Below are 22,837 nucleotides of genomic sequence, written 5' to 3' on the forward strand. Positions count from 1 at the left end.
GGAGGTTGATGAGGCTTCCAAAGGTCAGAGATACTGTGAACTCAGCTATGTGCCGTGCATACACACAAATGCATACACACCTACGAAACTAAGCATAGCTCTCACATGCACATCAGATTTGATGCACATTACATGCTTCACACAACTACTAAAGCTGCAAGAGCTCCATAGCATGTGGATTTGTTGCCACAAAGCATCATTGTGATGTGTCCCAAAATTACAGAGGGTGACCGTCTTCACATTGCAGCCATTTATAGTCATTTTCAGAAATAGCATGTCTTGAGAAAACGACGCAAAAATAAACCTTGATCACCTTTAATGCCTCAGTTTTTTTTTTGTTTGTTTTCTCTCTGTCTCTTCTTTTTCTCTCACCACCTCACTACCTCTATCCATTTCTCTCTCTCTCTCTCTCTCTCTCTCTCTCTCTCTCTCTCTCTCTCTCTGCCTGTTTTTCTCTCTCTGTCAATACAGTCAGCCAATGACTGTGCTGGGGCTGAGGAAATGGATGGTGTGTCTATTTTTAGAAGGAGGGCAAACGAAAAGTAAGCTCGGGAGGGAGGGAGGGATGTGAGGAGAAGATAAATCTGCATTCTATCCCCACCTCTGGTCAGATGCAGTTGGAGCCACAGAGTGTAGCTCAAGGAGAAGCAGCATCACCAGCTGGAGACACAGCATCACAAATTCAAACCACATCTAGCTCTAAGTAAGGCTGCAGACTGGCAGAGAACAGGAGAAAAGACCAGCTGGATTCAAGAAAGACAAAGGTGAGTGGGAAAGCAAATTGATCAGAGCAATCCTTTCATCATTACTGAAAATGCATACGGTTAAAACACACACATAGCCTATTCTGTGCTTCAGCTCACGGCTGCTGCCGTGGAACCATTTTTAGCCCCTGCATATTGAGGTGTAGTCTAAATTTAGTAAGGGTTCTACCTTGGAAAAAGCTGGGATTGAGGGTAGCATTTTGGTTTGCCTTGTACTATTTTTGACATGGAGGTCGAGACAAAAATATATTGTGGGCTACACAAACCCATATTGTTATAACAATATGGGGTTACATAAGAAAATATAAGCTGACAGATTCCGTAGCTCTACTTGACTGAGGCAGCATTTAAAATAAGTATCTATTTATGGTACCTCTGGCTGCTCCTTGCTGAGATTGTTTGTATTTTGGGTTGTTTGCACTGCCACTTCGAAGTAAACAGGACATAGTGTCTGAAACGAGGGAGAGGAGCGTCAGGAGAATGACAGGGAGATATTTGATACGATTTTGTACTTCAACCTCTTTCTTCTTTGTCTTTCTCTCAGCCATGCGACCACGATCCAGACTGCTGTCCAAGAGAAGACTACTGCTACCCACAATCAGAGAGGGCACAGAGGAGACGGTGAGGGATTTGAGTGAGGCCAACACGCTCCACATCGCTGGCCACAGCCAAGCAGTCTCCTCGGAGGACTACCTCCTCTCCATCTGCCACCTGGCCCACCCCACCTTCCCCACCAGGGATGCTTCCCACACACAACAGCTTGACACTGTGCACCAGAGGCTGCGGCTGTCACGGCTCAGCGGGACTCCATCAAGCACCTTTGAGTTCAACCCCGCAAAGAAACCACATTCCATTGATATGCCACAGGAAGAGGGGAAAGAACTGAGTGGCGTGTTTGGCGACTCTGACCCCCTGGAGTATCTTTATGGAAACCAGAACAACCTCTCAGGGGTTGTGAGGCAGGCATTTGTTGAGGGAAGGTTTACAGTCCAACAGAGGAGCATATGGGAGGGCCAGGCTCGCTCCAGAGCTCACAGTCTCCCCGGTGCTTCAAGTCCTGACCTCACACACCATGGCAAGAGCAGCTTTCTCGAGCTGCACACCAGCACTAACACTTCTGTTCCAAACATCTCCCAAAAACACAGTTTGGCCAGGCTGGAGGCCAGGGGAGGCAGCCAAGCAGACAGACGAGTAGAGCGGAAGAGAGAGAATCCAACCTTCAGACAATCAGTCATCTCCCAGTGGATCTCTGACTGCAGGTCAGCATGGAGGGAGGCACGTATGCGAGTCTGCATGCTTCCTGCCATTGCTGAGATATAAATGGACAGACATGAACACAGACAGCCATCCCTCAATGACAACAAGCATCCTAATCTTCTCCTGTCAGTGCATGAGACATTGACGTTAGGATATGTAGATGTGTATAATGCTGATATACATAAGGGATATGACTAAATAAACATTTTAAAACATATGAAGGCAAAGTAAAAATTGCCGTGGTTGTCCATTTACAATATTATATCAATGTCATTATTTACTACTTATGTCTAATCTATGCTGGTGAACATAAAAAATCATGCAAACAAACAAATCTGTAAAATCTTTTTTTTTTTTACCTCCAGTGTTTTGTGAACTAAGTACAAATAAATTAAAAACATTTTTTGATACTCTGAACCAAACAGCCTCATCTTCTATGTGGCATCATCAGCATTTTCTTGCATGTGTAAACCCTTGGAAAATATATACCCCACTCTCAGCTCTGCTGGAGCCAGGCGCCGGAGTTTCTATGGTAACCGTTGTGGGATCCTGCTCTGGTAAACACAAGTGTCGAGAAACACAGGCTGAGCAGAGATAACGCCTCTGAACCTTAACATACAAGAATCCAGGTCATCTACTGCTGTAGATCTGCAAGTGCATCACCCGCATGTCACAATCAAAAGCAGGAAAAATATGTGACAATGAGCTGACCGGCGTAGTTATTGATTTACATGAATACATTTCAGTTTTACAAGGACAGAAGATTCAAAATTTGGATGGTTAAAGAAAAGAAATCAGATATTATTAATGAAAATTGCTTTCACCTGGGTGGGTTTAGCCAGAAAACACACTTCAAACAGTGCAAAGCAGCCCATGTATGTAGTTGTAAATATTAAACACTAGAGGGCAGGCTTATGCCATTCACCACTTTAGAAAATAATTTCACATAAACAACTAGTTGTACATTTTATAACATCAAATCTCGTATAAACCTTGAAAAATAAACATTTTATGGAAAATTAATACATTAGAGGTCATAGTAAAAGTGTATATTAATTCAAATTATCATAAAAAATAAATTCCTTTAGGTATTGAACCAACCAACTAGTTTTTGAGAAACAGGGTCGCACTTCCTGGAAAGTGATGTGCTGTGGTTACCGTTTCTTTATAAATTTCCTGTTTTCTGAGCACCATGAATAAAATGCCTTTCACTGCCTTTGTATATATTGCTATACATTGTATATATATATACAAAAAAAAAACAAATAACAATAAGAAACTAGCTACATAATTCAAAACCAGCACAGTGGGTGTAGCCTGGGTGAACTGAGCATTTAAGACCAAATATCATTCTTCCAAAAGTGAAATTCGCTTGTATAGATTGATGACACAAGTTCTTCCATCTCAGACATGTTGGGTAATGAAAAAGCCACTGCCCAACTCTCTGCGGCTGATCAGTGGGATTGCAGATAAGCTATTTTGAATCATTTGGTTTTGCACTTCTTGCATCATATTTGACCTATTTGCCATATAATTGCTCAGACTGTTTTCATATGCAATATGGGATTATTACTGACCTTTTGAGTGCCTATTTTGGATTTTACCAAATAAAGTAGTTAATGTGGCTGACTTGAAGTTTTTTTCACAGAAAGCAAACAGAAATATTAGTTTGACACTCAATACATCCATTAGGAAACAAAAATAAACTTAAGCAATGCCATATTTAATAGTGTTTCTCCGACAACTCTGGATTTATCTCCAACTCCAATCAGAAATCAGTTGAGAATTGTAAACATTATAGGACTTTTTATCCTTTCAAATGACAACTACCTCATGTATTTGTTTACAAGCCAGTCTTGCCCTTTCCAACACGGCATTTAGGGTGACATAAAAAAAATATAACAAAGGCTTTAAATCAGCTATAAAAAAGCTCATCATTGAATGAAGACTGAGACATAAACAGGAGGATGCGTCAGAGCAAAGACAGTGGGATATACATCACGCAAACGGTTCCAGTCGGAGAAAACCATTTTCACTATTAGATGAAACTAGTTACTTATGCGCTGGAAATTCTTGAAGGCTCTGATGTAGTCACGTTGACTGTCACCTCTGGCTTTGTTTTCACACTTACTTCAGCCCACCACAGTTAAAGACGCCAACTATTTTTACCAAACTCAGAAACACGATAGGAGTTTCCACAGCAGTATATAAACTATTTATGAAGACATTTTCGCACATTTGGTTTGATCATGTAAAATTGTGTGAAAAATAACTTTCCTTTCTTCAAGATATTTCAGCCAGTCCAGCAACTGTATTAATATTTGATGAGTCCCCTCTCTTAGTCAGGTTTCATTTTTGTAACTGCTCAGCCTTTGAGTCTTAAACAACATCCTATTTATTAACATGTATTTGTAAAACATCATTTTGTCTTTGGCTATACTATTGAAATCAATTTTAAGGAATTGTTTTGACTGCGTTGTGGAGGGATTTCAACCACATTTAGGAACCACACAGAGGAACAGGCCTCAGAATATCAAGTGAAACTGATGTATACCCTTTTGACCTTCACCTTCACCTTCCTCAGACTGAGCCTTTGGCCTGAAATAGTGAATAAAGTCCTTCAAAAGGTTGTGACTTTTTCTGGTAAGCTTCGGTAATTACTAGTTTTAAACTACCTAATCGCAATTAAAATAATTTTTAAGCAGCTACATCAGTAAAATGCTCCCTCAGGCCTAGAGGTTGGAGAAGCGGCTTGTGATCGGAGGGTCACCGGTTCGATTCCCCCACCGGACGGGCAGGAACAATTTGGGTGTGGTGGAGTGATTAATGCGAAAAAATTGCTCCCTCCCTCCATTAGCCGGCTGATGTGCCCTTGAGCAAGGCACTTAACCCACCAATATGCTCCCCGGGCGCTTGATGCTGCCCACTGCTGCCCCGGGTGTTGCATGTGTGTTCAACTAAGGATGGGTTAAATGCAAAAGACAAATTCAGTGTGTATGTAAAAATATATATACTGCCAATAGAGAAATTCTTAATTCTTAATTCTTATATACGTATGTATGTCATATAACATATCACTGACAGGTCCCTGCAGAATGTACACTTTCACTGTTGATACCTTCACTAAACTGGACTTACTACAGATAACATTGTTCTGTTGGTACATTTACTTACATTTACTGTACATTGATCTGATTACTTTTTTGATCACTAAACTGCTGACATTTTTAAACTCACTTTTTGCTGTATTTCATGATAACTTTTCTGCTTCTTGTAGATGTCTTCTTTACACTGAAATGAGAAGTGCAACTAAACCAGGATGTATAACCCCAAGTCTGCAGAGGAAGAGTCTACAGTGACGTTTTTAGTTCCTGTCGGTTCATTCCTACCGATGTCACACTATAATGGTAAAGAGCTCAGTTTAACAGAAAGGAAACATGAATTGTTAGACACAGCTATGGTAATCCCCTTGCAAACCAAAACCAACATTCTCCCCTCACCCAGCCAAAAGGATCACTAAAAACTACAGATTAAAAAAAAATAATAATAAAATAATAAAAATAAAAACATTATGTTCCATAAACTACATTGGTCATAAGAGTATTGCCACTTAAAGTTAAACTGGTGAGTTTTTGTGCATTTGAGTATCTGACACACACATAAGTAAAACATGTGAATTATCAACTGCAGGGAAATTTAAATATTCACACTTGCTAAGTGCAGTCTGTCTGTCTCAATGCAAAGTTCAAACCACTGTGTGATTACTAAATCCCCTAATATGTCAACCAGAGCTTGTGATCTGAGTATTCTACTTTCAGATTTTGTGTGTGTGTGTGTGTGTGTGTGTGGTTTTGCGTTAAAGCTCTTTTTTGTGAGAAGTTTTCCGAAGTCACTTTTGGTGACCAACTGACTACAGCGGTTTTGTCTGCCACAGATGCAGAAATAGATGAAAGTCCCTTTCACACTTCTTCATTGTAAGGCAAGACCCCTGTGTCTTAAATTAGCACAGCTTGGCTTTTGAAATTTATAAGGAATTACACAAACTCTGTCTGCATTTCAAAGGTTAAGAAATGCATTTAATGGAACACCAAGCAAGCACATGAAGTCCACAGATGGTAAAAGGTACGTCAGGATTGAGGTATCCTTGAGGTACACGTGAGAAATGTGATAAAGAGATACTGTAAGATATATGTTCCCACTTGTTCACCATACTGTGGTTATCAGTACTACAGACTTGCTTCCCCCAGGAGAATATACATAACTCAAAACCTGGACACGTAAGATCAAAACTCTCTGCATGACTAGAAATAAAAGCATGTCATTTATTTACTCATTTTTGTAGTTTGAGTTGCAGTTTGGGTGAAACAAGCTTTTTCTGGGTGGTCATACGTGGCTTTCCTGAGACACAAACCTGCTTTTTAAAGTAATATGGCAATACAGCTTTCATCTTGTTTTGCCTTTTGAGTCTTTTGTTATCACAAATTATTTAGCACAGCTAATCTTCGATCAGTGGTCCGGGGTGAGACAACAAAACGTCATACCAAAATGCACAATTTCAATCAAGAAGACACTAATGCATTTCGCCACTGGTAGCTAGTTACGTTCCTCGCATGCACGTGGACACAAGGACCAATTTTTGAAACAGAAATGTGATGTGGTAGACAACTAAAGCTTCAAAGTATACTATGAGGAACTATAACCTAGAATACAATAAATCTGGATTCACAATAGCAGTGAAGCAAAGCAGAAAGAACTGAATTTTTTTCATATTTATAATATAACAATCAAAATTGGACTTCAAGTTACAAAAGGCTGAAAAACTTGGGTTTAGCAGAATTACAGGTAAATACATTTTTCATTACAGTATCAGTGTTTTTCACACTTCTTCCTCTTTTTGTTTCATTCCATCTTTCTGGCCCAAATATGAGAGAAAAGGGAAAGAAAATCTCATGTGATGAGGAAAAGTGAAATGAGATATAAAACTGAAACTAATCCACATGGCCGTGTTTTCTCCTGAATTTGGGGTACATTTTATTGTCATTTTGCAACACGGGCCTGTCCAATGAAATATCATCTGTAGCTTCTTAATACTACACATACACAGAACATACCGTTTATGTAAATATTTCAGTTAGAATAGAATAAAATGAAATAAGCAAATAACAAAAATAGCACATATATCCAGAATATATTGAAGAAATAAAGGTCAGAATCTTTCCGATTTTCACGCTACAAAAGTCATGGCCATTGAAAAAAGACCCAATCACAATGGAAAGGAAAGAAATGAACCATTCGTTCTGCCTACTCACACTCACACATTTGATTTGGTAAAGGAGATGCTAAAGGTGTTAACCAATGGTCCACGTAAAATGCAAATGCAAACAGCTTTCGCTTTGTCTTGCCAAAAATAGTTCACAGATATCATATAACTAATCCAATTACAGTTCCACTGAAAACTTTCTTCTTTTTTTTTAACCACATCTGTGAAATTGCGGCAAAGGGGGTACAATAATTTGCCAAAGGTCATAAATTAAAGGTCGAGTGTGTGGGATTTAGGGGTAAAATGGAATTTAAATTTCTATTTAAAAGGTCCAACACAGCTCAACAGGAAGACACAAACGTCTCGTTCCAGCATTGGACTCACATGACATGATCTTTGAGTTAACTTCATATTGCAAATAGGTAAAAATGAGAAATAAAAACACAGTTGATCCAAAATTCAATTCAATTCAGTTTATTTATATAGTGCCAATTCACAACAAAAGTTATCTCATGACACTTTCCAATTAGAGCAGGTCTAGACCAAACTCTTTAATTAAATCGGAATACAGAGAACCCAACATTCCCCCCATTCCCCCAAAAGCTTATTATTACTAACTTTTCAAGTTTTCTCCTAAATAGATGCATGCAGGTTTTCAGTTCCAAACCATTCCATTTATTTAGGTCACAGGTAGAGTATGGCAGCGCTGGGCTCGGAGTGACGGAGCTCTCGCAGGATCTCAGTCAGAAAGAGCCTGGATATCTGATTGGAGTTTGCATTTATCTTCTCGGGCCCCCCGTACAGACGTTGGACTTACTCGCAACCGAGGATCATTGTCCAGTTATCTCTGAGTTGAACAGGCCGACCACTGTTCACGTGTGTTTCCTGAAATGTGATATCAAACATGTGTGGATATTGTTATTGAGGTGTGTATCTGCTGTAACAGACCTAAAAAGATTAGAGAGGATCTTGTCTGTACATCCAAGGACACACAGTAGGTTACATGAGTTCAGTAAGAAAATACAAATCTAAGTAGAAAAATACAAATCTGAAGTGTACACAGTAAAGGCCAATTATAACATTGAAATTAGTGTTTTGTATTCCTGAACGCATTGTAAATGTATTGTAAGTCAGTATTAGTATGATTTAACCAGGAAGGAGGAAGCCGAGGGGGAGTAAGGGGGGTGGCGTTATTTTCTTGTGGTGAATGAAACCACCAAGTCAGTTGATCGGTCGATGACGTTGTCTGAACAGAATACTATTTAAGATGAGCCTCATTCTCTGTCCATCACAGCTTTCCTGTCAACAGACTTTGCTTTGTAGCTAAACTCTCTTGCTGCACTTATTGCTTACTGCTTTCTGTCACCTACACCACAAGGAACGATATATTTATTTTTCTTCGCACCAGTGTTTTGACCAAAGAGGAAACTAGCAATGTCCAGCATCATGAAAGTGTTTCTGCTCCTGGCTGTCATTGTCTGCATCTCAAAAGCCCAACGTAAGTATTTCTATTCTTCATGATTGACAACTCTGGCACATTTACAATTGGCAAAATGAAGGAATTTCTTTGACACACAATGACAGTAAAAGAAAGAAAATCCATTTTTTATTCATTATGATATTATGGCAGCTGTGAGCAGAAATTTGAAAATGATTTTAATGTAACTGAATGATTTTTTTTTCCCCTCCTTTTCTTTCTCTCCAGTCCATGAATCGGGACAGCAGTGTCTCTGTCAACGTGTCAGGAGGGGAATTTCATTAAAGTCTGAAGTAAAGGACATCCAGATCTACCCAGCGACCATCTTCTGTGACAAAGTGGAGATTGTGTAAGATGCACTAAAAACTTTTTAAGTAATTAAGATTGCAGGAATATGGAAATGAATGCATTAATTTGCTTTGATGTTCCTAAACCTGGTATCATAAAGCCTAGAATGGCATTCTAATGCATTTAAAAGATACATGAGGTCATGAAAAATTTTTAATTATGACCTGCCAACGCAATGATAACCTGAAAATTTAAGGCATATCACAAATCTCTCAAATCACACCTACTCTGCCTGTCTGAATCATTGATCTGGCTGTTCATTGGCTATTCAGTGAAGAGATGGTGCTTTTTTTCACCTGCACTCACCTCAACTGTTTATTTCAACAGCGTCACCATCAACAACGGTCTTCGTTACTGCCTGAACCCCAAGCTGAATGCAGTGAAAAAGCTCCTGGCTAACATCATGTGAGTATATTTACGGTCCTGAATCTGAGCCTCACTTTCTGAATACACTGACCACTGAGCTACTGATGTATATATACTGGTATCTTTCAGTGAAACACCAGGAACAGGAATGAGTGAGATCATGATGACTTGTCCACACTGTTGTGATGTTTCTAATGTGTGTCCTTCTTGTTTTATTGTCACCTTTAGGAGCAAACAGAAAGCCTCTACAGCCACACCAACTGAGTTCATTTCCACTCCAGGCAGCACCAACACTGCTAGCATGTGACTCTCTCTTTAACTCCTCGGATCAATAAGCTCAGATGACCTCTGACCCTACCAAAAGCACCTCCAAGTATTTAGATGTGCATAAAACTTTTGCTTGATTTATCTTCTATTTATGCTGATGTGCATTTATATATTTAATACTGCTTTTGACTTGTTTTGTATATAGATTGTGTGTGTATGTAAACAAGAGTTTTATGCATTTTGGTCATTTAGGTTTTTCTTCTTTTATAATAATAACAATAATAAAAACTTCACAAAAGTACTGAGTAATAGTTGTCTGTTCATGTTCCATATGTACAAAACAGTCTATGATGGTGTCTCCACAAAAACACTGCAAAAGTCACATTGAATGTGGTCAAATGTGCAAGAAAATGTGTTAAAATGTCTTGTCAAGTGCCCTACATGCCACACTTTCAAATGGTTAAATATTTGGAACCGTTTCATCATAAATGCATCATGACCTTCCGTGGGCTGGTGCCCCCTGACAGCTGGTGCAGACAGGCTATCTGCTACTGCTGACAGGCTCACAAGTAATTCTTTTGCAAGTCCGAGTCAAGTCTCAAGTCTCTAATGACTATGGCTGCTGCATCCAGCGCCATTGCTCCGCAAACGCACAGCACGTAGGGCACCAAATGCCAACGGGGGCGGCAAAAAATTGAGGCTCGTGAAAATCATCACAATAGGCTAGGTACTAGTAACGATATGGCACCACAAAGCATTTGTGCTTAGGGCACCCAAATGGCAAGCAATGGCCCTGGCTGCAACCCATCTGGTTTGCTGAAATCACAGGGCTATCTGAGAGAGGAGCTGGCTCTAAGCTAATGATGCAGGCTATACCATTAGATTTTTATCTGAACATAAAGAGAGCTAAAATTGGATATAAACTAACATTAGTTGGGGCAACAGGAAAATGCTTTTAACATTATTAGTCCTACAACAATAACTGTAACCTACTTTTCAAGAACAAAGTACAACCGAATTGTAGAATTGCACTGGGTCTCCAACTAAACACAGCTCCACCCGTGTTAAAACCTCTAACCCCTGAAACTGAGTGTAACTGTTACCTGATAGGCCTGTAACATTATTTGATCATTAATAAACCTGCAACTTCCCTATAGCTAGCATTAATAAGTAACATGGTCTTTCTCTCGGTTCAGCATCAGCCAGCAGATGGCGGTAGTGGAACAGTGGTGATAAGCTTACCCAACCATTTAGTCAAGGCAAAATCACAACTCTGTGTGGCAAGCAAACATTCTCTCACTCAGCTTTTCAAATTATTCAGGGAACACTATATAGCTGATGCTGAACTGGATATATTTGCTAACAATCCACAGGTGCTAACATTAACCTTTCATTAACGTTTTCAGATGTCTGATAAAGTGTGGTGTGGTTGATCCAACATCTTTCATTTTGATACTGTATTCATGAGTCCCAAATATGGAGCAAGTCTCAAGTGTTGTGAGGACGAGTCTAAAGTCACATCTACTGGTCATTGTGTGCATGACTTGGGACTGGAGTCGAAGTCTCAAATTGGAGTCTACGACTCTGCCCACCACATACCATTAATGGGTCCTCCCAGTAGGCTGTCTACATGTATCAGACACTACAGGACATCAAAGCTGCAGATGGACTCTGGGATTTCATGGTCAGTAGCTAGCTAACACCATGTGTTCCCGCTCAGCTTTGACGGGGGTGGCTCAGATTGGCTGAGTCTGATAGGCTGTCATCTGTGACCCACCATCACACACACGCGCGCGCATACACACACACACACACATTGGTATTCGTTCCCTGGGAACTTACCCTCACATTAACACTAACCAATATCCTAACAATAACTGTATTAAAAGCCTTTTTTGGCTTCTGTGGAGGAGTTTTTTTTAATCCCAGAAGGGAACTGAGTGTCCATTAGGTTAACTAACTGTTTGAAGAAGGGATTTACACAGACACAATAAATATGCTTTACAGAAAACATGGTATTTTGAGGCAGCATTTGCTGTAATTTCTTATCCAGTTTTTACAGCAAACCTCTTCTGCCTAAACATCTTAATTTAACATTACATGTTTATTTTACGTTCTCCTCACACTTGTCGGCACTGTTGCACATAAAGCATTAGATTTTACAATGCGGTTACACTGCACCACACACATATCCCAAACCTGCGCCAAACAGGCTGCAGGACTTTAAGTTTCGTCTGATCACTTCCGCCGGCTCGGTTGCCGGAGAGATGCGTTCACTGGTGCTGTGTGGACGTCTCAGCGCACTGTTTACCCTTTGCATGTTCAAAAGTCATGGCTGAACAAACCGGTGAGCAAACATACAATATTTGTTCTTTGAGTCTGTCAAAACGACGCAGTGGTGACAAAGAAATCATTGCGGCTGTGGAATAATTTCAACGGGAGAAGAAGGGAGATACTGACAGGTTGAGGTAAGTTAAATACCCTGCAGCCGGCATGACAATGTCCTTCATGCAAACGTTTCAGATGACTTAACAATACAAAAAAAAATAACTACAATAGCTACAATGCATGTGGAAGCATATCAAATCAATTAATTACTCGATGGTGTTTTTAGTCAGCTATGCAGTTTGCCTACCTAAAAGTAGCGACATCTTCTTTGATGTTTTATAGTTTACAGTCATACGTTATTCCCATACGCCCATGACGTGATTTTGATTCGTGTTTTTGCAAGTCACTGGGTTTGGCTCCCCACAACGCTGACGTGAGCCGCAGCAGATAGGTGTCAGCTGTCTGGAAAGTGTGCACTAAACTACAAAATACCACCGACCCAAACCTGCAAATCTGATATCTGTATTCTGCCAGAATGTAGGTTTCAGTTTTGCATATGGGGGATGGTTCTGCCACCGTTCATTTATGTGACAAAGATTTGGGTGGATTCCAGTGGAAAGTAAGCTCAGACAAGACTGATAAGACTCACATGATTACAGATAGGTTCACCACAACACTACAAGATTAATGATAGTGGTTTTGTTGTAGCCTATATCGCCCACACAATGGGTAGCTAACTGACAGACAGCATTTCCTCATTCATCAAGTTTTCATTTCCCTATGCAAATGCTCCATACTTCACAATGTGGCTGTTTTTCTCTGCCATGGGCAGATGAGAGGCTGGTATGAGTGTGACTCAAACATAAACTGATATTAATGACTGTGCTGTAACCAGACTCCCTAGTTCTATTTGCAGCATGTCAGAAACAGGATACTGCTCGCTTCGCACAGTAAATACAAGTCTCTGCTTATTCTCTCTGTTATTTTTTTAACTAAATCATGATTAGGTTAATAAAAATATGCATGCTTACATTTATTTATTCACTTCTCAAAAGGCTACGGTGACGTGTTGTTGCACTACACACTGTTCTTCCAAAGGAGTAGGCCTTTCCATCAGTCAAATGACCCAGCACTGTGTGTTGTCATGTGATGAAGTGTTCAGATTTGGAGTCCAAAGCAAAGCAGAGTGGACCTCCACACTATCACCCGCCAGAGTCTCCTGTGGTCATCCTCTCTGATTTTCTGTCAAAATGGCCTCAAGACAGCGGGATATTCCAGGTAATTGTAGATTTAAATACTTAGACATGTGTGCTAATCTTTACATTCTTTAATTTGTGATATGACTACCGAATAAAACACAGTTGTAACGTTTCATTCATGCCCCCATCCTTCAGCACTTGAACCTGGCAATTCATCTGGACTCTTTGGTGCTTTATCATCTCCGATGGTAATGACTAGGCGCAATATCAGCTATGACGAGCTCATGGATGCCCCTATGCATTCACCACCTTCAGACTTGAGTGTCAACATCTTATGGAAAGACCCTGTCATCCCGCAGCACAAGTTCAGAAACACTACAGAGGTGCATGAATGTTTTTCTTATTGTCTGATTCAAATTGTTTGAAGTGTTACCCTAAACAACACTGTTTGTATTGGTTTGTGTGAAACGTATTTCTCAAGGTTAGGTGCATGCCTGGACACATTTGATTTGCTCACCTATTTGTTATGTAACTGAATAACCCTAACAATGTAAGCTTGTGTGACTAGGAAAGAGAAAGTGGTGGGAAGCTGCTGAATCTCGAGGCACCAACACCAGCCAAGTCCCCAGTGCCTGTTGTGAAAGCAAAAGCCACCTCTTTAATGAGCTCAATAATGATCAGTAAGTCATCAAAAACAACTGAATATTTAATTGCAGAACCTTTTATTTCTGTACATGCAAGTTACAAGCTCCTTTGCTACATGTCATGTAATGATTGTCAAAATAGCTGCTGCCTTGACTGCCAAATACGGATGAACAATCTTCAGATTGTCATAATGGAGTGCAGCATATCAAACCATTGACTAATTTTGACTTCACTGTTGATGCCCTACAATTAGAGCAGACCCAGGAGAACCTGCAGAAGTTTGAGCACCAGGCAGGGCTGACAGATGCCAGATATTCTCCCCATAAGGGGCTCTCTGCCGAGGAGACTCGCTTTCACCGGCTGGGTGATGGCACGCTGCCAGTGAGTATGAACAAATGTAAGATAAAAGCTTTGTGTCAAGGAGCAGTGTAAAGTTTCTCCCTGCCCTGGAATAATAATCAGTAGCTGAACAAATACATCTTCACTAACAGGCGTGTCAGAGGGCAACACAACACAAATAAAAGTTAAACAAAAAAATGAACACCTACACACAGTCTCACTTGCTGCTGGTTTATTGCAAAATTTAGCCCCTACATGAAAGGTTGCAGGTCTGACTTTAATCAGATAAAGCTGATGACCTTGATCAAGTCTGTTTAGGTTGAAATATCATAACAAGCCAGAGTAAGCAAGCCTGTGTAAGAGGTGTAAGTTTTGTCGACCACCAGTGTACTTTGGGAAATATGTTTTCACGATGATAATGCAGCGCGTGAACATCCTGTGAACGCTGAAAACAGGTACTTGCACAAATAGAGAAATGACACTGGGTTTTAAGTGTTCACCAACTGCAAGGATTAAACCTACAGTGCAGAACTCTTGTTGCCCCCCTGTGGCAGTGAGAGCAATTACACAAACACTGTTAACATACCATTAACACACTGGATGTTTCTTTTTAATCAAGCTCATTTCAACAAACACATACACACACACAAAATTTAAGAAGCCTGGTATACTGCAAAAATACATAAAGATCTGTATTATATTGATAGGCCTAGTCAACATTATGTGAACTTTTAGCTTTATCTATTTTAGCTATCGTTAAGCTCAATCTTGCACCCCAGCTTTAAATATGGTTCTTAATCCAGATGAAAGGCTTTGCAAAGACTGCTTTAAAACATCACGAAGGAGTGACAGTGGCTGTGACTGTGTGAGTGCACAAAGTTTGTGTTTTCTTTGCTGTCTAGATTTCTCACTTTCCTTGCCCTCAATGGCCCACACAGCCATGCTCGCATTTCAAGTGCTATCAACTAACCTGTCGGAAGTACAACATTTGACACATACTGTGATGTTGAACTCATGAGATCACAGGGTGTTAAGGTATCAGGGTTCATTTGTTATTTAACAACACAGAGTTTCATGATGAAATTCAATGTAAGCTAAGTTGTAGCCCCTTCATGCTACACACAATTAGAAAATATATACAATTGTTTAGATTAGAATACAATAAAATAAAATCAAGCAGTATATACACTTATTTATACCTACATATATACATATATATGTATACCTAAACTCATTATGAGGACTGTATTCCTAATTAAAAAATGATGGTTTCTATGAGAAAATTAGATATGACACGACACCATGTTGTTGTGGCCTCTGGGTAAACAATTTACGTAATCTCTGCGCTCGCTCCACAGGCTGAAGTTTCTATCAAGGGTGTTGCCAGGCAACGCCCTTAAATGAGTCGAGCCCCCTTATTTTCGGAAACGGACCAATCACTGAGCTCCTAACAAAAGAGACATTTTGGAGACCAGCTGCGGTCCGTACACACAGCACCGTTTGAATAATCCCCCAAACTTGTAAAAACAACAAATTATGGACAAAATGAAGGAATCTATCGGACTGGAACGGCAAATAAATCTCATCATCAAAAGGTATGTCGAGGAATTGTTGTTTTTAGCTATTACCTATTTGTGCAATCCGGTTGGAAAGAAGGCCTTTGGAAAACAACATTGTAGGCTAGCTTGCTAAGCTGGCATTTGAGGTAAAGCGAGTAAACAAAGCACATTTAGCTGTTAAATTCTTCATATTTTTCATGTTCTCACCCTACGTCACCTTCAGTTAAACCTCCGGATAGCTTATACCTCAGTCAGCTTCAAAGAGACTGTCTTTAGGCTTATTTTATTTGGCTAAGTACCGTTAGCTAAATTGCTGTTAGCTTAGGTTGATAGGTTAGCTATTTTGTGGCACGGTCAATATAGAGCCTGTTAGCTAACGTTAACGGTACACTGAACGGTAATATTGTTATCGACATACATGGAAATTAATCGGACTGCTCCCCTGACTATAAGAGGGTTGTGGGACATAGTAATACCACAGAGCTAAGCGTCATGGCCTTATCTAACCCCAAGCCTCCTTAGGTAAAGTAACCTCAATTTGTGCTTCACAGATATTAGCCTGTTTTAAGCTAAGGTTAGCTTAACGTTAAGAAATGACACACACTAGTTCCAGTTGCCTTCGCATTTCTCAGGTTTGTGTTTTCATTAATTGATAACAGAAACCTTCTTAAATATAATTCTGACCAAAACATACCCGCCTCTCTTCTACAGCTACCTGACAAGCACTGCGTCTAGCGATTTTATTTGTCTTTCTTCTGACTGCACTGCTCCAAACGCTTTCGAAAGCAAACACAAAAAGCTTAAACTTCCAAAATCTGGTTGAGTCCTAGTTTTGAATACTGTGTTTGAGGTCCAGCACGGTTACTGCAGTGTTTAAATCTGATGTCATAGCGTGACGCCGTATCATACACAGGAGATTTAATGCCATTTGGATGGTCCTTTTTAGTGATTGACATTGGTGACTGATCATATTCTTCCAGAGGTTTTTACTGTAATAAGCGTAAATGTCATGACAAGCATGATTGGTCATGTTATATTGGTTATATGATTTGTTACTTATCGAGATAAAACTATATTTTTGTACATTTATTGTTCAAATAGAAAAGCAGTATTGCAAAAATCTCTGCAGGTTATATTCACTTGGACTAGTGGTTTCACAGGTGTAGTAAGTAGAACAATCAGTTTTCTGAATGAATTATAAACAGTAAACGTGTTCATTGCAGTAATTACTTTTCAATAAAAATCTTAGTTCTATGCTTATGTAATAATAATGGGGGTTATTGTAAAATTGGTATAATTTTGTCATAGACTAGTCCCCTTTCTTTGTCTCTTCTCTCTTTTCCCACCCACACTATATGGTCACAGGTGATAGGCTCAGAGATCTTTGACGCACATGATTATTTTTGATGTGTAAGTCCAGGAAAACACTGCTGACCTTTTGTATTGTATATTCAGGGAGTGTTTGCTCTCTAAATAAGATCAGTGCTGTGTCAATGAAATGAGTCCCAAACATCAGCTGATAGTCTCTCTAGGACCATGGCGGGGGGGTACTGTCACAGTTTTGCTCCTTGTACAGAGTGCAGAATGTTCCTTTATTGTCAGTTTGTTTCATTGCTTGTTTTTCTGGTGGTGCAGAAGTTGAGAATGCCAAGCGGGGACTTCAAGGAGGACAGGCTTACAACATCAGCACAATCCACCCCAAGTGGCACCCCATCTGTCACTCCCTCCGTCACCCCCAGCGTTAGTCCCCACACATCACCAGCTGTTTGTCGCAGGTAGGCCTTCTGCTGCTGAATGTCGACATTGTCATTTGATTTGAACCCAGAGTCAAAATGTTATGTTGACATTGGTGGAACTGGAATCCCTATTCACGACATGCTTCATTTCCCAACACTTCCATGTTTACCTGTATGTTCATGTGTTGTTCTTGTTTGGGCGGGGGGTACAGGACCTGGTTCCCGCTGAGTCCTGCACCTTTTCTTGCCACCCCAGAACTCAACAGTCCCAACCCAAGCACAGACATGGGAGGAAATGAAGGAGGAGGAGGAGAGAGATGGAACTTCTTTGGAACTCGATCTGTGGTACAGAAGTCCCCCACTGACCCAGGCTCTGAAACCAGCACAGGTGAAAGATTTATACATAGTCATGTGTCTTGAAGTCCTGTACCTGTATTTGACAGTGTAGATTCATAATATAGCTTCTCATAACAGTAGGTTGACTTCTGTGCCATGGCAAAATGGGATGAGGTCCCAGCTTTTTCTATTTCCTCTGAATCCAACAGCATTGGTTCCACTGTCACAGATGAACTCTGGTTGCAGCTGAATAGATCTTGAAATCAGTGTGAATTTTGCACAGATGGATATTTCGAAGCGAAAGCCTGTGATCCAAATGTAAACTGAATGGATGACCCACCACTTAAAAAGACTCTAGATGGGAGCCTCTTATCAGTTATATTAATAGACAGGCATTATGCTGTTTCAGTACAGAGAGAAACCACAAAGATGTTAAACAGAGGATGTTAAACTTACTCGTTAAAATCGTGACACTAAAGCTTCTCCTTGAAAAGCTAGATTTAGGATGTTTAATGTCAACATCTACCACTTCCTCCTTCTCTCTCAAACAGGCTTCTCCCTGCAGTCCTACTTTGGCATGCAGAAATCATCTACCATGGATGGCACCAACACCCAGGTCAACTTCAAAGTGGAGGACCCTACCAAATTCATGCCCCCCAAGATTGAAATCTCAGGCACTGAGGCCAAGCCAGCGCCTCCAAGGCCACACAAACTTAAGCCTCGGGACATGAATGTTTTAACACCCTCGGGCTTCTGAAGCCAGGCTAACTGCGTAGTTACACCTCTATTCTACCTTTTTGTTTTTTGTCAAGTTGCTTATGTGTTTTCCTGCCTTCCTCTGCCCCCTTTGTCTCCCTGCAAATTCACTAAGGTAGAGGATAATGAAGACCACCTATCCTATTTACTCACTCGCCCCAGCCACATCACTGCACTGTTTCTTCTCCCATTGGACCGACATAGATGGATTGCTACCTGCTGTTAACCCACACCACACTCTTCTTATCTCTTCCCATGCCTTGGTCCAAATAAAACACCATATGAAGTAAAGATTGCACTGCTTTATATTATTACTTATGTTCAATCACATAATGGGTTGGCATGCATTGCCTGGTGTCCTCGTTCCATTGTCAGTGATGGTGTGAGATTGAACATGTTGAAATATCTTGTCAGTCCTTTTTTTTTTTTTTTTTAAAAGGGACAGTTCTCCCCAAAATCAGAAATACATATTTTCTTGCTAAACTGAAGTCCTGAAGTGACAAGAAAGTCAACATTACTACAGCTGATATCCCTCAGGCTCATCAACTCACAACAAAGCACTATCAGCAAAATCACTACAGTTAAGAGGAAAGATATGCGGTTTTAATTTTTGGGGCGAACTGTCCCTCAACCTAATCACTTTAGCATTGTCTCTCATACTAAAACTGACCAGCTATTTCAATTCCCAATACTGAGATGCCTCATTTGTATTGTTATTATTGTTATTATTTTTTTTATATAAGCTCACAGATTTGTAGTTGTGTAGTGCATTTCTAGCATGCATGGTACAGTGCAGGATGACTGATGATTGCAGTGTGTTGTTTTTTGTTTTTTTTTTAAACCATCTAAGCACAGCTTTTTTTTTTTTTTAATATTCTGTGCTAGAGCATCTTTTGTTACTTTGTGAGAATGTATGATTGCTGACCTGAAGTGATATCCCTTTTTATTATTTCAGTTTATGTGCTTTCAGGTTGTTGTGCTTTAAATCAGCTTTGTTCATTCTAAATAGTCATTACTGTGTTGGCTTATCACATTTGGTGATACAAGTGGTTATTTTCAATTTATATTTTTTTGCATTACAATACAAATATCCTTGCTGTTTATTTGAAAAAGTTCAAGAATTCCAGGAAGTAATTGCACAAGGGAGACCATCTCCCACCATCTGTAAATAAATCTGATGCTAACGAGCAAAATGGTTCTTTGATATCCTTGTTCATGCAACATATGGAAATATAAGTACATGGAGTCTGTGCAAGCAGCCCACTCTTTTATTACATGTACTATTTTTTATGTAGTGTGCACATCATTAATAACTTAATTCCATGTATGATCACACCTTTATGTCTGTGAATATAATGCATATCACAGCAGTTGTGTCTTAGCAGAAGAGTGGTCTTGACTGACAGACTTTAGAAAGTCACACAGGACATTATTTTATGTATTTATAGTTGTTTATTAAATCAGACTGGCAGAACATAAATTGTGCTGAGAAGGTACAGCCTGCCTTAACTGTTATACAGAAATGGGCATTCTTTCCATATGTGTTAATTGTGTACCGTGTATCAAAGTAAAAGTGGTATATCTTGTATTATATATTTTATTTGTACAAGGCTTTAGTGCCGACCTTGAGAAATAGTCTTTGGCCAGAAGATGGCACAATAAGCTGAATGTAAAATCATTAGGTTACATTCTACAAACGCTAAATGGATTAGAATCAAGTAAGGCAAAATCAAATGATGTGTTAAGTTGTTATGATGTGTGTGTGTGTACATATATATACGCACACACGGAGGGCAGAATATAATTCTGTCTGTTAAGTCCATCGGGTCATTTTCTCTGTACACATTGATTTAATAAGCCTTGCTCTACCGTTGTCGGAGAGATTGATGGTATTGTAACAGCAAATATATTGTCAGCAATACCACACAATAGCTGAATATTATTAACTACCCAGCCTCCCCCCTCCACATCAAAACAAACATCCATTTCATCAGACAGTGAGCTCGTATGCAGAAACAGTAGAGGGCACAGTCCCCCTCCAGGCTTAGTCATGAATGGGATGCGTTTACAGCCTTGTTAAAGCTTTCACCATTTATTGTCTTGTGCTTGTTTGTTGTGCATGTGTGTGCATGCGTGTGAGTGAGAGAGACAGCAGCAGTGTGTCTGTGTGTGCATGTGATTTATTTATTACAGGGTGTGCTTCTTGCTCTTATTTTAGTACTTACAGAAATAAAGTCGTTATAGTTAGTAATGTAGTCAAGTATGTTCAGTATACGTCCCTGAATCTTTCCTTAGATTTAGTACTGTAGTTCTAATCACAGCAAGGCCTCAGCTTGAGGCAAAACAGCAGTTTTTTTTTCTCAACAACCTTGACTTTCATTTATTCAGAAATTAGCTTTACCTCTTTAAAGGGAACAGTCCTTTACTTAATGACAGACATCTGGTTTTCAGGTGCTGCCAGAGGAGCAAAGGTGAACATCACATGAGTCAGACAAGTGCAGACAGAAAGAGCTTTCAGTCAAAAGCTGGAGATGGTCAGTTATTAGAGGCAAAATAAAGTGGTGGATTGACAGACACAAAATGAAATACAGAAACAAGACACTGATGAAGAAAGTGTAGCAATGAAGAAAGAAATTCGATGTAGAAGTTGAGCATTAACACAGATGGAGTTATTCAGTCTTGGGTCACATTTCTGCCAGAGGCATGCAACATAGCACATAAACAACTGGGCAGTGGTGACTGAGTCAGTAACACTAAACCGAAAGCAGGGGAGACAGGGAAATAGGGTGGAGTGCCCCAGCAGCCATGACATAATACAGATGGCTCTCTCGCATAGTCCGACATGACGTGGTTGCGTACACCCCCCTCCCCCTCTCAAGTCCCCACCCCTACTTCGGCTGTGATCCCACACAAGTCATTTAGCCAGTGACCATGCACCAAAACAACCCACCTCATCTGCAATCTGACATTATACACTCACTTACTCATCTCTGTTCTGAAAGACCAGTCTCGCCAAATTGTGTCCTTGACTACGTCAAAACAGTGATGTTAAAATATTCCACACAAAAAATAAAATGTAGTGGACTGATCACAGACTATATTTTATTTCCTCTTACACCTATGACACAAGCCCTGTAACTTGCCAAACTACCATGATAAGGGTGCATAAATAGGACACAATGCCAGTGCTAGTTACCAGAAACCACAATGAATTCCAGCTTGCCCCACCCAGGTCCATGTGTGCTCATGACACTATGTCTATTAAAGTCTGAATCTGTACTGAAAGGTCGACTTTGAGGAACACTGTGTGAACTTTCATCTAAGACATGTAAGAGTGGGAGAAGCACTTTATGTCACGGTGACTCCAAGGATATTACAGCAAATCCTCTCACCAGCTCCTGAGTGCATAAATTCAAGTACAGATTACACAATGTTAGATATCGGGCTGCTGATACCTGACCTACAAAGACTAATGTGCCTCCAGTGATGATAAACTCTTTTAAAGGCTTCTGTGCCTCAAAGCATGCATTTCGTTTGTGTTTTTTGTGCAACCTGCATGTGAGATGTTACTTATAATGAAGAGAATCAAGATGAATTCAAGGTGAATAAATTACATTATAGCTACTCTTCTCCATTATGCGCCCCACTTGTTTGCGTAGCAATGGTCACCAACCACAGCGATGACTCTGTGGTGTTTTCCAGAGTTAATCGAGTTATTCATATGATTACACGAACAGCTGGTGATAGAAGTTGACAAGGGATTTTGAAAGGGGTCCCTTTAGACATTTGCTGCTGGGTGGGACTCTGCGTCATATGCTACGCCAACTGATTCCAGAACCACATCTGGGGCTGATTCAACATGAGCTGGCCTGAAGGTGAACCCACCAGTCAGCGAGGAACTTGAGTGAAGCTGATGGCCCCCTTCAGGTACTGTTCCCTGTGAAAGTAAACATCAATCATGCCCACTACTTGAGGATAGGGTTACAGCATTATGGCTATTAACACTGATGTAGGTCACACACAAATCAAATGACTGTGCTTATGTTACGCAATCAGAGACTACTATATCTAATAAATTGTGAAGACATGATCCCAGTTACAACATCTCCATGTCTCTGAAGAGCCCATACAGAAAATGGGACTGTATGCAAGAGGTGCAAATGCCTAACTAGAACAGAGTAAATACTATTTATGTTTTCT

At 40.1% G+C, this 22,837-nt stretch overlaps 3 protein-coding genes across 5 annotated transcripts; all 3 read left to right on the forward strand.

Annotated features, from left to right (window-relative positions):
• The first annotated feature begins 582 nt into the window (after nt 1–582).
• si:dkeyp-72g9.4 lies at nt 583–2,404 on the forward strand. Its single transcript, XM_046406481.1, has 2 exons — nt 583–764; nt 1,309–2,404. The coding sequence occupies exon 2, from the start codon at nt 1,311–1,313 to the stop codon at nt 2,082–2,084; it is 774 nt and encodes a 257-aa protein (XP_046262437.1). The 5' UTR covers nt 583–764; nt 1,309–1,310; the 3' UTR covers nt 2,085–2,404.
• A 6,143-nt stretch (nt 2,405–8,547) lies between these two features.
• LOC124068329 (alveolar macrophage chemotactic factor 2-like) lies at nt 8,548–10,040 on the forward strand. Its single transcript, XM_046406495.1, has 4 exons — nt 8,548–8,779; nt 8,987–9,107; nt 9,434–9,511; nt 9,701–10,040. The coding sequence occupies exons 1-4, from the start codon at nt 8,716–8,718 to the stop codon at nt 9,777–9,779; spliced, it is 342 nt and encodes a 113-aa protein (XP_046262451.1). The 5' UTR covers nt 8,548–8,715; the 3' UTR covers nt 9,780–10,040.
• A 1,947-nt stretch (nt 10,041–11,987) lies between these two features.
• LOC124068327 (putative monooxygenase p33MONOX) lies at nt 11,988–19,830 on the forward strand. 3 transcript variants are annotated; one of them, XM_046406493.1, is made up of 8 exons: nt 11,988–12,207; nt 13,123–13,345; nt 13,462–13,649; nt 13,835–13,946; nt 14,165–14,292; nt 17,445–17,584; nt 17,758–17,933; nt 18,430–19,830. In XM_046406493.1, exons 2-8 carry the CDS (start codon nt 13,318–13,320, stop codon nt 18,636–18,638), a joined length of 981 nt encoding a protein of 326 aa, XP_046262449.1. In that variant the 5' UTR covers nt 11,988–12,207; nt 13,123–13,317; the 3' UTR covers nt 18,639–19,830. The 3 variants fall into 3 exon arrangements, with proteins under 3 accessions (XP_046262449.1, XP_046262448.1, XP_046262450.1); XM_046406492.1 differs by having other exon boundaries at nt 11,989–12,207; nt 13,223–13,345; XM_046406494.1 differs by having other exon boundaries at nt 11,995–12,207; nt 13,223–13,345; nt 18,433–19,830.
• The last annotated feature ends 3,007 nt before the right edge of the window (nt 19,831–22,837 follow it).

Source organism: Scatophagus argus, chromosome 12, assembly GCF_020382885.2.
Source record: "Scatophagus argus isolate fScaArg1 chromosome 12, fScaArg1.pri, whole genome shotgun sequence".
Taxonomy (NCBI): Eukaryota; Metazoa; Chordata; class Actinopteri; family Scatophagidae; genus Scatophagus; species Scatophagus argus.